The 15,747-nt window shown below is 39.2% G+C and overlaps 1 protein-coding gene across 5 annotated transcripts in view; it reads right to left on the bottom strand.

The window, feature by feature from the left end:
* Positions 1–3,204: 3,204 nt before the first annotated feature.
* The window catches only part of vmp1 (vacuole membrane protein 1), a 204,266-nt gene continuing 191,723 nt past the window's right edge, over positions 3,205–15,747 (bottom strand). For all 5 annotated transcript variants that reach the window (XM_068010712.1, XM_068010713.1, XM_068010710.1 and 2 more), the window contains 2 exons: positions 8,187–8,289; positions 3,205–4,682 (listed from right to left, as the gene is read on the bottom strand). In XM_068010712.1, coding sequence (XP_067866813.1) covers positions 4,539–4,682; positions 8,187–8,289 — 247 coding nt within the window. In that variant the 3' untranslated portion in view covers positions 3,205–4,538. The remainder of the gene's footprint in view (positions 4,683–8,186; positions 8,290–15,747) is intronic.

Below are 15,747 nucleotides of genomic sequence, written 5' to 3'. Positions count from 1 at the left end.
TAATTCAGGCAGCCACAGAAACACACATCTAGAAATGTTAAATGGGAAAAATCCAAATCAGAATGTAAAAGCATGCTCCTTGTTAGACCAATCCATGAGGGAGCACTAGCTACAGGTTGCATTGGAAAATCCAGACGTTAACATAACACAGGGGGGATAATTATAGAGCTATGGATATCTTGCATACTCTCCATTGTCCCCTCAGTGTTCTAATAGTATAGACTAGATTTTCCATTGCAACCCACATTATGTGTATTATTCTTAGAGTGCTGGGCATTTCAAACTATGTAAGCTGTAGGCATAGTACTTTATTTTTTGGGAATAATCTTTAATCTAATTATCAATAAGGAAATGAGTAATTGGAATATTGGTAAAGGGATTGAAGTTAGTATAATTGAGCATAAAGACAAACAGTAGAAGGTATGGTGGAGCTCATAGGGTTTGCTGTGCATTTTTAATTAAAAATATTTGATTGTGACTATAAGATGATGATTTTGTTTTCCTAGTTAGTCTTTCACATAATTCACCATGGCAGCAGGCATCTTCATGAATGCCAATGTCTCTCATCCATAATGCAGATGATGTGCTTCAGAAATTCAGGCATGTGCCATGTCACAATAGGCATGGAAGATTAAAATATATGATTATACAACACAATATTACCTACAACTTAAACATTAAAGGCCATCTACAAAATTATCAGATTAGAATATAAAATTGACTATTCATTAACAAGATGTAGCATCAGCAGAGGCCAGTAATAGATCAACCGATTATTCTGCCTGGGAAATACTGTAGTTTAGAAGGTTGAGGGATAATTTAATTGAAGTGTTTGAAATGATAAAAGATTAAATAAGGTAGATACAGAGAGGCTACTTCCTCTGGTGGGGGATCCAGAAATATGGGATGTAATCGTAAATTTAAAGCTTGGACATGATCTAATTGAATGGTGGAACAGGCAAATGGGAATGAATTGCCTACTTCTGTTCCTATGCTGATAAAGGGAACGACAGATATAAAATGGGATAAGTTTTTTTCTAACAGTACAACACACGTACATTACGTGCAAGATGAAAGTGAAGTGTAAAAGGGCCAATTGACTACACAAGTAGCAAAAATGGGAAGATAAAGTATACACACCAAGATACTGCCTGGCTATTTTAGATCAGAAATTCAAGCTTCAATTTAATTAGTCTTCATGAAGAATGGAAAAGAGCTGAAGACACAATGTACAAATGATAACAGACTCCTCCAGATATCAGTTCTGCTGCAGGTTTTATTAGATATTCTGCACAGCATGACATGGTTATTTTGAAAGATAGGCATCAAAAGTACCACCATAAGGTGGAATCAATTTGTTACTATTGTGGTTTTGATAAAATTATTGAACTTCAGGGAAGCCCAATACAGGAGGAGACTTTTCTACTTACCAGGAAACAGCACAATATTACACAGGACCTACTGCACGGTAATAATTTGTGAACATCGAATGCAAGAATAATCAAAAAGGAAGTCTGAGTAATTTGATATTTGATGGTTATTGGAAAAAGGGCAGAAGATCACATTGCTACAGACTAACTGGAATCCTTCTCTACAACTCTACAAAATTCACAAAAAGACTACTCAATAAAGGACAAAACAATGAATGCTGCAATGAAGATGCAATGGCAGAACAAAACAAAACACAATGCTGATCGGATGGAAGACACCACATCGTCAGATAGCCTACCAACTGTTGTCGCCAACTGAGCTAACAGCCAACACCAGTCTGATAAGCTATCTCACAGAATGGCAAAATGATGGAGAAGCTGGATGTGACAGAAAATCTACATCTGGTACTTGGGGGTGGAAATGAAACAATGAGGGTACATAGAATCTTACCTCATTCTGAATAACTATGAACATGTTCTGAGCACTGCATATTGGTTTATAGTTTGGGAAAAAGTCCCAATACTACAAGAATGGAATTCTGTTATATAGCTAATGTATATTCTTATTTGAACAAAAGCACCATTAATAGAGCACCAGATTACCAAGCCAGATGATAAATTCAAATCCCAGACTTTAGCAGAGATTCAACCTCTTAAGCCCTCACTGGACAAGTTTGCTTAGTTGTTGGAAGCATATTGTTGGCTGATCTCAAAGCAACAATGACCATTAATCCAGCCTCATCTTCCAGCAGAGAGGATTAACATGGCCAAGAAGGTGCACAGATACCTAAAAAATTGTTAGCGATAAAACCATCATGCAACAGAACTAGTACTGAAAATTAGGAATTTTGAGTTTGTAATTTTCACACAATGTAACTTTAGCGGTCCATGAATTCAAATCACCTACTATACATCAGGCCATAGAAAATATTGTGAAATAATGCTCCACTTTACTTTATGGAATGGAATAATGACAATAGCTATAGAGGTCATTTACATTTTCTGTTTGAGATTTGAATGAGGTACTCATGTCATGAGTAGCTTTGCACAAACTCTTTTCCCCAATGGACCAATTCCCCAAACTCCAATGGAACTGTTTGATGGACAGATGGTATGGATATAGAAACTGTCAAAATGACTTTGGGCCAACTGCTTGTGGAATGCTGAAGTGTCACCAATGATGGAAATTGCTTTGGACATATTGCTTTCCCTGGCTTGGCATTACTGGCCCACTGCTGCACTGGATGATGTGCCAACATGTCATTGAGGGAAAAGCCCACATGTAGATCAGCTGGGACTGAAATTCCAGCCTGGGATCAACCAATGCACTGGGCAAAATAGCACCCCAGAACCAAACAAATCCATATTATTTAAATTCACTCACTTAGATGAAAATCCTATAAAGATAACACCTTAGTTCCACTTTTATTCTGGTTAGAAAGTGCAATAATTAAGACAGAATGGGAGTTTCTTTAGTTCAAACAGCTCCGACAGAGAAGCTTCTGAAGTGTCTCTTTCATGCAACATACCTCGCATATGAATAATTTAAGATATACTCTACAGCCTCCAAAGACAAATTTGTTTCCTTATTTCATTCTTGATAATTGTACCTTTGTAAATAGAACATTTTACTTTATGAATGGTACTATACAAATTACTATGTAGGATCAACATCATTTGTGTTTATACATAATGGGCACATGTAGTTTTTTTGATATATATACACGCACACACAATCATGACATTCCACACAAAAATCAACAAAGACACAGACTAAGGTTCAGTCTGTGGAATGACTGAAAGTAGTTTTATAAAGTCAGATTAGGTTTATCATGTTAAAATTTACAGAGCAAAAATGACATTGCTTTTCATATGTACAGTTGGAGATGGACTGGTTTGATAGCTTCTATTAGCTTTTCTTTCACCATCATTGTGGAAAATACAAGCAGAGGTGAGCAATATAGGTTTAAAGATTTTGTGCTACATAGGGCACAAGATAATACATGGCCTCATTGAGAGGTAAACAAGATACAGAAGATTGAGGTAATAAATACCAACAGTTTTCAAAAAAATCTATTTACCTCTAGTCCACATATACTTGCTCTCAATCTCCACACCTATCCTCCATCAACAAGTGCAAGAGGAACAGATTACAGTTATCACCACCAATGCTTTTTCAGCTAAGATGGTGTGCTTGTTGCAGATGATGGCCTGGATCTTTAGTGCCTTACCCAGTCAATGAAAGCTGCAATACTGATGGGATCCTGTGATACATGGAACATGTGGCAGCAAATCACAGTTTGAACAGTTGCTGGAGAGTATACAGCATGAAATCTTTGCAACAAAGGCCGTGCCTCGTTTGGTGGGGGAGTGGTGGAGGGATAATGGAGGTAAAGAAGGTGCAATAAAGAAGGAAAAAGTTTAAAATGTCACCATTTAGCTATTCCAAATTTAGTAAACTCCAAAAAGAGCTTAACTTTTCAAGTGATCCCGAATGAATTAAGAGTTAAATAAAACATTGCCACCATTGTATTTAAAGCTGGCAATATGGTCAAACACTGTGCCAAAAAGGGCCAACCTTTGCTAGTCAGAGGATTCTAATTCAAAAAAGGCATGCAGTGAATACACTTGCTCCTCAAACAACCAACGGTGTTAGCATTCAAAAAGCTAATGCAGCTTTTGTTTCCACAAACCACATCGAGCTCCCATTTATTCAGCACTATGCCCAAACTAATTTGGAGCCAGATAATGTCATTGCTTTCAACTGGGTTCCATGCTTAATATTTACATCTATTCAGCAATTTCCTTTATGTCACCATTCATCGCTAACATGGCCTCAATTGAAACTAAGATACATTCAAAAAATAAAAAAGAAACAACAAATAGGCAAGAATCCACAAAAGTGAACTCTAAGCTAGAGTACCTGTGCTAATCAAGAAAATATTTTTTCAGAACTTGTAAAAGCATATAGTTATAATACTCCCCCCTCTGCTTCCTTATATTAATTCCAGTTTGTGGAACCAAGCAGCAGCAGATGATTTTCATGAATCACTATCTAACCTGGGCCTTGTGCAGTCCCTTTTCGTTTAAATAAAAAAAGTTACTTTTTCATTTCATTTTTTCTTCAGTGTATTTCTGCGACTGGATCCGTTTGGCGTAGCTCTGAGCCATGGAATTAACGATGGAAAGAATAAAGTAGCACACCATGACGATGACTACTTTCTCAAAGAGCCATGACAGCCAGTTTTCACTCTAATGGCAGGGAGCAGGAGGTGGGAGGGAGAGAAAAACAACACAAAGTATTTATTAAAAACTGCTTAATTTGAAATCAACAGCAGTTAGTTGCTTAATTAGAGCAAGCTGCAGGATTAAGAACAGTCCCGAAGTTTTGTTGTAGTAAGTAATCAAAGAATTGAAGGATGGAGAAGCTCCACAAACTGATTTGTCAATCTCAGATATACAATTGCTGGCAGCAGTGGGGTAGGAAGATTGAAGGACCCTCTACAGACTAACACTTCTGAGCAGGAGGAATAAATGTTTTTCATACTCAGTGGCAAAAACAATGCTTTATAAAGTTAACCTAGCAACAGGCATGAAAGAGAGACCTCCGGATAGTTTTAATTTGCATATCCAAATAACTAAAACCAAAAATCCATTTGTTTCATTTAATATTTTGATCAAAAGGCTGATTCTTCGCTACAGGTTAAGGTGAACAGCATATAATGTTATTAAAATATTAGCTACAGCTCTAGCTGTCTCTTGGATAAATCAAATTCATCAACACAGACAGAGAAGCATAAAATTAATTAGTGCCGTGAATGGCATTAAACATCATCAGTCCCGAGTCAGTGAAGCATTCTCTCCACATTCGTAATCTCGCTACTTAATCCTGTTCAGTGGGTATGAATGATGATTCAAATATATTCATTTTGGGGATTGAAACAAAATCCTTATTTTTTTATAGTTCCCAATGGAAGTTTGGGAAAAGACAGTAGATGCTTAGGATATGTTTGTAAAGCAGCCAATAAGATGACGATCTATTGGCCTATACTGGAAATTTATTGGTCTTTCTTACATATACAGACAACAGGCCAGTAGAAGCCAGTGCAGCAACAGGAAACTAAGTCCTCACTGCTTTACTAAGTCAGGCCAAGTGAGTTCTCACTCCACGCTGAGGCCATTAAAAATGAGCAGACTAAAATCTGGCAAAGGCGTGTGTCAATGCAGTGGGGATCCCCACTCAGAAAGAAACAGATAGCAACTTAGTTCACCACCTCCTCTTTCAGGCACGCACATAACACAGCCCCTCGCTGGTCAACCCAGCCTGTGTTGGCACTGCTGAGGTGTCTGCTGATCTGCCTGCCAGCTGTTCCATCTGGAGATTTTTAAAAAGGCACAGAAGGCCAGAAAAGAGTCTGAATCAAAAAGAGAAAATCTTTAACAATTCAATTAGACTTATGCACACACCTACACAAACAGTCATTCTGTACTAATCTGGCACCAGGATCACCATTTTGCTTTAATATGTGCCATTGCATTAAGAGTTTGATTTCGATATTCTGCATCTACGTCAGCGTTGAAGCAATGGCTCTAAGCCAAACCAAAGTGCTCTTAAGATACTAGTGGAAACTTGTATGATGGGTTTAATAAGGAAGATAAAATGTTTGAGCATTTTGAAATAGCTCACCAGATACTGGAAAATATCATTCTTATTTAAGAGAGAAGGAAAATGTGGACAGTCTTAAATTATTTTTCCCCTACATATATTCCATTTACTAATGACTTCAGAGAGGGGGAACGTGTGAACAGTAGCAAACCCTTGGTGTTTCTTTTCATCTGCATCACCAGGAGATTTAAACCACCAGTACTTGCAGACCAAACAGCAGGAAAAGGTTCTTATAAAACAAAATAAACATTTTATTTTTTAAATTTTATTTAGAGATACAGCACTGAAACAGGCCCTTCGGCCCACCGAGTCTGTGCCGACCAACAACCACCCATTTATACTAACCCTACAGTAATCCCATATTCCTTACCACCTACCTACACTAGGGGCAATTTACAACGGCCAATTTACCTATCACCTGCAAGTCTTGGGCTGTGGGAGGAAACCGGAGCACCCGGCGAAAACCCACGCAGTCACAGGGAGAACTTGCAAACTCTGCACAGGCAGTACCCAGAATCGAACCCGGGTCCCTGGAGCTGTGAGGCTGCGGTGCTAACCACATATTAGTTAAGAAAGGGTAGAACTGGGAACTGATCCTGCCAATTTTGACCATTAACCCTCAGAAAGGGGCTTTTATTTTTGTAGTTCAAAAATTAAATTGGTCAAAGAGGAAAATCTAGTCCACAGAAAACTCCTACATCAGTTTTCACATAGCGTGCGATCTGTGTTGCACAATTCTGTGTCTATGGCAGCATGACACAAATAGCTGTTCCACTGGGAGGAAGTACCTAGTTTTTAAAAAGTTGCGCAAGTGTTGGGTTTGGTGATTGTTACAACCACGTCATCATAATTGTACACCAGGATCCAAGTTGTTCTTGGGTTTAGGGTGGGGTGGGGGGAATGGCGGGCGATGGTGGTGGTTAATGGGAAATTTAATATCATTCTAGACAAATTATTTTGGGGAGAATAAAAAAAGATAGTGGGAAGTTAGTTCACAGTCTTGGTGTACATCATACAGTACTCAAACACTGGATTAGAAAGATCATACATTCAAACATTAAAAAATGTCTTTTAGTTTTGTTTTCAGGCACAGGGCATATGTTTTAAAATTAAATCAACCACTGTTACATAATTTAAAAAGTCCAACTTTTCGAAAAAGAAAGTTAATTGAATTTGGAGGTTTAATATTTCCATAAACTTTTAAATTGATTGCTGAATAGACAGTCTTTGAGACTTTAATGCCTACAGTACTACATGGTCCTGAGTTAATAAATAAATATAGGATCTGGTGACATCATTTAAGACCATCCTCATCACTGCAGCCTACATGAAGATTACGCTGATTAAGCTTTTCCTTCGAATAAGACCTCATTTACAGTGGGCATAAAAACTTGCTAAAGGACCACTGCCAAGAATGGTCACCTCAATATGCAGCTCCCGTCTTAGTTTAGTTTTAGTTTAGAGATACAGCACTGAAACAGGACCTTCGGCCCACCGAGTCTGTGCCGACCATCAACCACCCATTTATACTAATCCTACTCTAACTCCATATTCCTACCACATCCCCACCTGTCCCTATATTTCCCTACCACCTACCTATACTAGGGGCAATTTATAATGGCCAATTTACCTATCAACCTGCTAGTCTTTGGCATGTGGGAGGAAACCGGAGCACCCGGAGGAAACCCACGCAGACACAGGGAGAACTTGCAAACTCCACACAGGCAGTACCCAGAATTGAACCCGGGTCGCTGGAGCTGTGAGGCTGCGGTGCTAACCACTGCGTTGATCACAACTTACCTGAGACAATTCAAATGCACTGAACTTCAGAAAAAAAACACTTCCAGAACTTTAAGTGTAGTCTTGACTACTACATTTTCTAGTTTCTGAATTCCTGGAGGCCTCAATTTCCAACAGAAGGACCTTTGGCGAACTTGAGATCAATTTTCTACGATTGAAGAGTCCTCTAATTATTATAGATTTAGCATTCAACCCCAAGTACACAGAAGAGTTGGATGAACAGAATGACACACGGGCCAACAAACATTTTAACACAAAAGGCAGACAAATTACATTCAGGGTATACTTACCGCTTCCACTGCATCTCCAGACTTGTGGTGAAGCTTGGCTTTCTGAGCCTCCAGGTATTCTCTGAAGGGTTTCTGAAGTGAAGGGCCTAAGCTTGGAATTGCTCTGTGTGGATGAATTCCATTTCCACAAGTATATTTGGGAGGAGGGCGAAAAAAACAAAAGGAAACACAGTTAATTTTACTCACCTATAGAAGTTCTGTATAAACTTAAAACAAAAATTAAAAAGTAGTTAGAGTATGCGCATCTGACACTGCCGCTCATTGTGATTAAGGTAGGAGCAGGAGTATGAATACAAGTGCTGCACTGGCACACCACAATATCTCAAATGAATGATTCTCACAAGGCTCGCCCCATATATCACCGTCAGTTCCTGTAAAAACTGGTTTGAACTGATCAATAAGGAAGTGAGTCGGTGTTGTGTCATTGCCAGCTAAGAAAGAAACTACACTCCCACCCCATTTATGACTCGCCCCTACAGCTCCTGGAAGGGTGGCTACTTCCGAATATACCGGGCCTTATAAGGAAATACAGCATGTCATTCCTTTACTGTTAAGAACCTACTAGCAATTTTAATAGTACTTCCTCCTCCTTATTCTTTTGCATCTCCTCCTCCTCCCCCCTCCCCCGCACCCCCCCTCCCCCCCGTACAACTCAGCAGTTGGTGATTAACCAAGGAACAAACAAGGTACTATGAACCTTTTTTATAAGGTTATTTTACATTTATTCCCCCATGGCACAATATACTCTTATTTAAATGAGAGGGAGTGTACGCCGCACCTACTACAGTTGGGATACAAAACTCCTGAATCATACAATGACACTAGATACTTTATATTTTATTAAGTTCTTGTACTCTCAGTGCAAAAATTACTAACACTAGAAAGAAAAAGGTATAAAACTGGGTGATGGGAAGAGAAAGGAGAAGGATCCAAAAGGAGATAGTGAATGCAGGTTAACACAAGAATATATTTTCTTATGCTATAAACCATAAGTTAGCGCTTCTAATGAGCGACATTATATCAGTACTGGAAGGAACATACTTTGAAACAATATATTACTATAAGTGATTCATTTGCCTAGATACACTGCTAATGGTTAGACAGACACTATTATTTATTTATAGATACAGCACTGAAACAGGCCCTTTTGCCCACCGAGTCTGTGCCGACCAACAACCACCCATTTATACTAACCCTACAGTAATCCCATATTCCCTACCACCTACCTACACTAGGGGCAATTTACAATGGCCAATTTACCCATCACCTGCAAGTCTTTGGCGGTGGGAGGAAACCGGAGCACCCGGCGAAAACCCATGCAGTCACAGGGAGAACTTGCAAACTCCACACAGGCAGTACCCAGAATTGAACCCGGGTCCCTGGAGCTGTGAGGCTGCGGTGCTAACCACTGCGCCACTGTGCCGCCCTCAAAAAATATTTCCTTAAAAAACAGATCTGAAAAAAATTCCTTCTCACTCATAACCTCAAGTAGGATTTTAAAAGCTGGCACTAATTCAAGTAGAGAGCTAGACTAATACCTTCAAATATTTAATCAGATTTCCACTTCATACAAGGTAGGTTGATTACTCATTGCTTTAATAAAAATGTGGCCAGCCGCATTCAGGAGGTAAAATGCTTTAGTAAAATCTCACCGTAATTACAAATCTAGCATTTTAAAACAAAAGTGGCAGGGGCAATTCTCCAAACCCCTTTATGTTAGTGGAAAGACTTTAGGATCACAATAAAACTTCTGTAGCAAACCTGGAAAAAGCTGTCTGCAGCTATAGAATACATAGTCTGATTTATTGCTTACTGTTTATGGGACTACCCATCAGAGGAAGACAAATCATACAAAACTTATCTCTAACTGCAGCTCCCCACTCCCAACATGTGTCTACCTTTGGGTCATGGTTACTGAGGAGGGAAACATTTCTATAGAAAACACTTCAGGTAACGAATAAAGCATTGATTTTATAGATATATTGACTTTGTCCTTGACCAGTTCCACCTATTGTTCATTTGACTCTGTAAATGTTTGCATAAGCCGACCAAGCACAATAGATTTCAGAGTTTTGGAAAATTCACCATATTGCCAAAAGCATTTGCCCTGCCTACCTGTGTTTGCAGCAGTGGTATAGGCCACAGAATTGACCATGAACAATACTAACCTTGGTCAACTTGAAGATGTAATTGTGACAGAAGCAGCATGAGCTTTTATTTTTCTCCTTGCCAAGGTAGCAGGTTTAATATTGTGTGGTGTACCAGCTATTGATCCAATAGTAAAAAAAAAAATTCCCAACTGTCGCAGATGCATTAGTGACTGCATGATAAGCAGCTAATGTCCAACCTGGTCATAATTCCCAAGCCCCCAACAGCTAATTCACATTCCAGTTTAAGACAAAAAGTTGCCTAAAATTGGACACACTGTCTGTACATTAGAGACTACTGCTAGATTTATATCGTCTTTCATGTCAATCACCAATTACATTCTTAAATAAGCTAAAAAATATCTAGAGCTAGAGCATCATTTACTACATGGACTGGATTTATTCTGACCCTTGAATGTGGCAATCAATGAAATTCTGAAGAATTCTTGCATCACTAAATTAATCAAAATTTTTTGAGGATATTACAAAATTGGTGGACATTGGTAACTTGATTGATAGTATATCCAGATTTTCAAAATGGCCAGATCTTAGATTGGACAATAAATTGGTTCATTCACATAGGCAGAGTTCTTAATGATAGTGACTCTGCATAGGAGCTTATCACTGGCTGAATACTGCAGGGAGCAACATTTGTTGCTCACCATCACCTTTATTAATAGGCTGGGTGAGGCATCAAAGGACTTGTCTACAAGTTGGCAGAGAACATAAAGATGTGTGGAAATTAATATCTCGGATGAAAAAGTAGTCTACAGGCAGATTTATGGGGGAAGCCATCTTTCAATATAGACAAGAACAGCACGTTGGGCAGGGCAATTCAATCATGTGTACACTATGCAGGACTGCACACAAGGCTGCGGACAGTGAGAAGGTACTTGTAATTCATAAATCATGAAGAATGCACGACCAATGTCACAAGGTTGTTGCAAAAGCAAATAATACATTAGAATTTGTAACTAGGACAACTTAGCTTAAAACCAGAACTGCACTCTGAGATTGTGAAAGGCACTATGTGAATGCAAGTTCTTTCATTAGTTGCCAGAGGGTAGCATGAAATCCAAAAAGACAATGCAGTTTTTACTGTGGTGGGTAAAAAAGACTTAGTAGAAACTTCAAGATGATCAGCCTGTTATGAATTGTCTTGGCATCCAAGAAAATCTGCAATTATCAGTGACAATCCTAAGGTGACGAGATGTCCTCATGCGAATGGATCTGGAGGCAGTGATTAACTGAGGCTTGACCTCTTGATTTACAAAATCAAAACCATCCTTTGTATAAACCCTGTCTGCACTAGACAATCAACTTGTGCCTAAATGTATTGGAGAGCCAGCTCATAGTTGACTATGACTTTTACAGACTGTTGGAACATTGTTAGGTTCAAGGTAAAACATTATTAAGTTAAAGGTGCTGCAGAAGTGCAAATGATTGCTGTATTTCCTACATGTTTAAAGAAAACCCAATATATAGCCCAGTGTAAACATTGTTTTAATAATGGCTTTCTGCATTTGTTTGTTGCCCAACTTTTTGGTTCGTTCTATCTTTATAGCAATATTTGATACCTTACTGGTTGGCCCTCTGTATTAAATTAGCCTTCAGCAACAAAATAGATTTCTGTAAGCCACATGTATTAGGAGATCCGAACATTTTTCATTGTCTTGGGAAAGCCAAATGCTTGCTAGGGAAAAGTTCCATGGTTGCCTGCAATCCTCTAGTACCTAACCCAAATGGACACTCTGAACATGAACGGGTGGCTATTTGCAGGACATCAAGCCCCAATCTCTTCTCAGCTTAATACCTACATGCATTTTCCAGCAGAAATCACTAGATAGTGATCAAGAGCGGAACATTCCCAGACTAAGACTGCAGAAGCTAATTATAGCTGATTGCTAAGTCAACTGAAGTCACCCAGGGTAGCATAGACCAGGGATTGAACTAGTAACTTTTTGGCTTGGTGCTATAGCAGAATATTAAGAGATCCCATTTTCTATCCATTATGTTGGCTATGAATTCATGAATTCACCAGGAATAAGTACAGGCCAGTTTATATTTTGGACTGAAAATCTTAACTGCAGTATTCAAGAGCTAGCCTTTCTTATGAATTGTAATTTCTTTTCCTAGACCCTCCCAGCAGCCTTGGTAGGGAACAAAGATGATTCAGAGTACCAGGAATCTAAGTTATGTGGAAAGGTTTGGGGAGCTAGATTTGCTTTATTTAGAAGAGAGATTTTTAATATGATCTAATTGAAGTTCTCAAGATAATGGAACAGAAGAGCTGATAGAGACAAATTGTTGACAATGCACAAGAATTCAAATACAGCCAACATGAATTTTAAAGAAATAGGCTCTGACTAAGAGGGGGTCATGTAGAATTTTTAAAATTAATAACTAACGAGAGCTGTGTGGGGCAGGCCATTGAATAGTACAAATGGGTACAAGAGGCAATAAGGCACCTTTTTGGAGAGTAGACATTGAGGAGTCTAGTAAAAAGGCAAGCAAGAACAGAAATCTTTCCCTTTAAAGGAAAAAATGCAGATCAATTATACCTTTGCCTGTTCCTAAACATTATGTTCATCAGTCTAAGAGTACATTGGCCATTATTAGCTGTAGACTGCAGAAAGATATCAATGGAATAGCCAGGTGGGCAGAAAAGTGGTGAATGGAATTTAACCCAGAGAAGTGTGAAGTGATGCATTTGGGGAGGTCAAGCAAGACAAAGGAATACACAATAAGTGGGAGGCTACGGAGAGGTGTAGAGGAAGTGAGGGACTTTGGAGTGAATGCCCACAGATCCCTGAAGGTGGCAGGACAGGTCAATAAGGTGGTTAAGAAGGCATATGGAATCCTTTCCTTTATGAGCCAAGGCATAGAATATAAGAGTAGGGATGTTATGCTGGAACTGTATAAAACATTAGTCAGGCCACAACTTGAGTACTGTGTGCTGCACTGGTCACCTCATTACAAAAAGGACTTAATGCACTAGAGAGGGTACAGAAGAGATTTCCGAGATGTTGCCAGGACTGGAAAATTGCAGCTATGAGGACAGATTGGTCCAAGGAGAACAATCCCAGCCTATCCAGAGGAGGCTGAGGGAAGATTTGATTAAGATGTACAAAATTGTGAGGGGCCTGGATAGAGTAGATGGGAAGGGCCTATTTACCTTAGCAAAGGGGTCAGTGACTAGGGGGCATAGATTAGACTGGATGACTCTTTTTTTCGGCCAGCGCAGAAACGATGGGCCTCTGTGCCGTAAACTTTCTATGATTCCATGATTCCCAGATAGAGGCCAGGGAGACTGAGCAAAAAGAAAAAGAAAGGGGGAGATAATTTTGGGGGTGGGGCCAGGGAAGGGGAAGAGTCTTATGTACTAACAAGAAAATTATTAGGAGAAAAAAAGATCCATGTGAACTAACAAAAATCAAATGACAGTTCTGTGGTTTATTGTGCAGCTGGTACCAAAGAACAAGAACAAAAAAAAAAGAGACTTTGTGCTAAAACATCCATAGCTTTAGAATCCAAGATTTAAATATTACTGTTTGAACTGGTAGAATTGGCAACTCTGCAACACTGCAATAAAATGAGCCCCCTGTTTCAGATGTTATTAAACATTTAATGCTGGTCAAGTTGCAAAACACTGCTGGATTATTTTTGGTTTAGTTTTACATCATTGAACCACAGGCAAAAAAGAAAGTCATCTGAGGTTTGTAATCTGATGGCTCAGCATCCTACTGTGATCCCGTTGCATCATTCTGATCCTCGACCTGGCAGCAATTCCGGTTGGCATTGTTTAGGGAAAGTTTCCAGTGACCATTTACAGCCAATAATATTTTTCCTGCCCATGCAGAACCTCACATTCAAGTCCCCAAAATAACTTTATAAGGCCACTTCCTGAGGTCTCAAATTTGCAGATGGCATTGTCCAGCCAATTCAGTTGACTCCACAAAGTGGCAGCTAAGTACACTGGACACAAAGGCTATGGGCCCTGACAACATTCTTGCTGAAGACCTGTACCCCAGAGCTGGCTACCCCCTTAGCCAAGCTGTTCCAATGTGGCATTTGCACTAGCATCTACCAGACAATGTAGAAGATTCCCGAGATGCATCCTATCTATAAAAGAGCACAAATCCATTGTCAATTACCACCCCAGTAGCCTCGTCCCAATCATCAATAAAGTGATGGAAGGAGTCATGAATGTTGTTGTGTTATTGGTTCTCAACACAAATGTACCAACAGCATGAGAATGATTAGTAAGTTAAATGAAGGGTTCTTTATTACAGAATAACAGAATTACAGGAGAGCACTAAGATGCACATGCTACCTGCTGACTAACACTGATCCAACTATATCACATGTTAGCTTGCATCACTTCCTGTGATGTGTACAAAACTATTTACATATTTAGTAGTATGTTAACTAGTATTCAAACAGTTAAAGCAATATCACAACATCCCCTTTCCTTAAATGGAAATTACATAAGTTCTAAGCTATGTACATAATGAAATACGATAATTGTGAACAGTATTTATACATGTATGAGCTCTCATATTCATTATTCAAGTGTCTCTGAAACATACAGGTGGACTGCTGATTCAACCTGATCTGGTAACAGTGAAACTTTGCTGAGACCTGGAATGGTAAATTCTTTTCTCTTGACCCCTGGGTTTAGACTGACAATTATCTTGTACTTGAGTGTTGTACATGTCATCTTCCTTAATTCCACTCTCAGAACTTGAATGAGAGCATGTTCTTGATGCTACAGGAGTATTAGGTATGATGCTGTTGGATAACTCTCAGATGACATCTATTCCTTCTCAACATCGCTCCATTCAGGGTAGTTACTCGTATGACTGTGGCTCGTTACAGATCTTTGACACTTCCGCAGGGAATCATGTCTTCTCTTGCGGGTGGATCACACTGACCTTTTGTCCGACCTGCAGAGGAGGCAACACCACATCTGCATGTTTGTTATGTGTGATTTTAATTTTCTCTTGTCTTGCCAATAACTTATCTTGGACTGACGATTTGATCAGATGATGACTCGTAAGAATTGTCTTGACTTGCCTTCCAAACATGATCTCTGCTGGGGATGATAATCTTGCATCCAGTAGTGTTGCTCATAGGTGCAACATTGATATTGGAATGTCTTAATTAGTCTCCTTACATTTCAAGATTACTGACTTTACCGCCCACACCATCCTTTCTGTCAGTCCATTTAACCTTGGATAGCGTGGAGATGATGTAGTGTGATTTATAGCCCATTTTGTGCACATCTTGAAATGGCTTACTGGTGTACAGTGGACCATCACCTAACACTCCTCCGGGGAATGAAAAAGACTGAAAATTGCACTCATTGTGTTTACTACCAATGTACTTGATGTATTCCTCAGTTGGAAAATGAT

This window comes from Heterodontus francisci, chromosome 30, assembly GCF_036365525.1.
Source record: "Heterodontus francisci isolate sHetFra1 chromosome 30, sHetFra1.hap1, whole genome shotgun sequence".
NCBI classification, from domain to species: domain Eukaryota; kingdom Metazoa; phylum Chordata; class Chondrichthyes; order Heterodontiformes; family Heterodontidae; genus Heterodontus; species Heterodontus francisci.
Note: the sequence above shows the minus strand (reverse complement) of the source record. Positions and strands in the feature narration are given on the sequence as shown.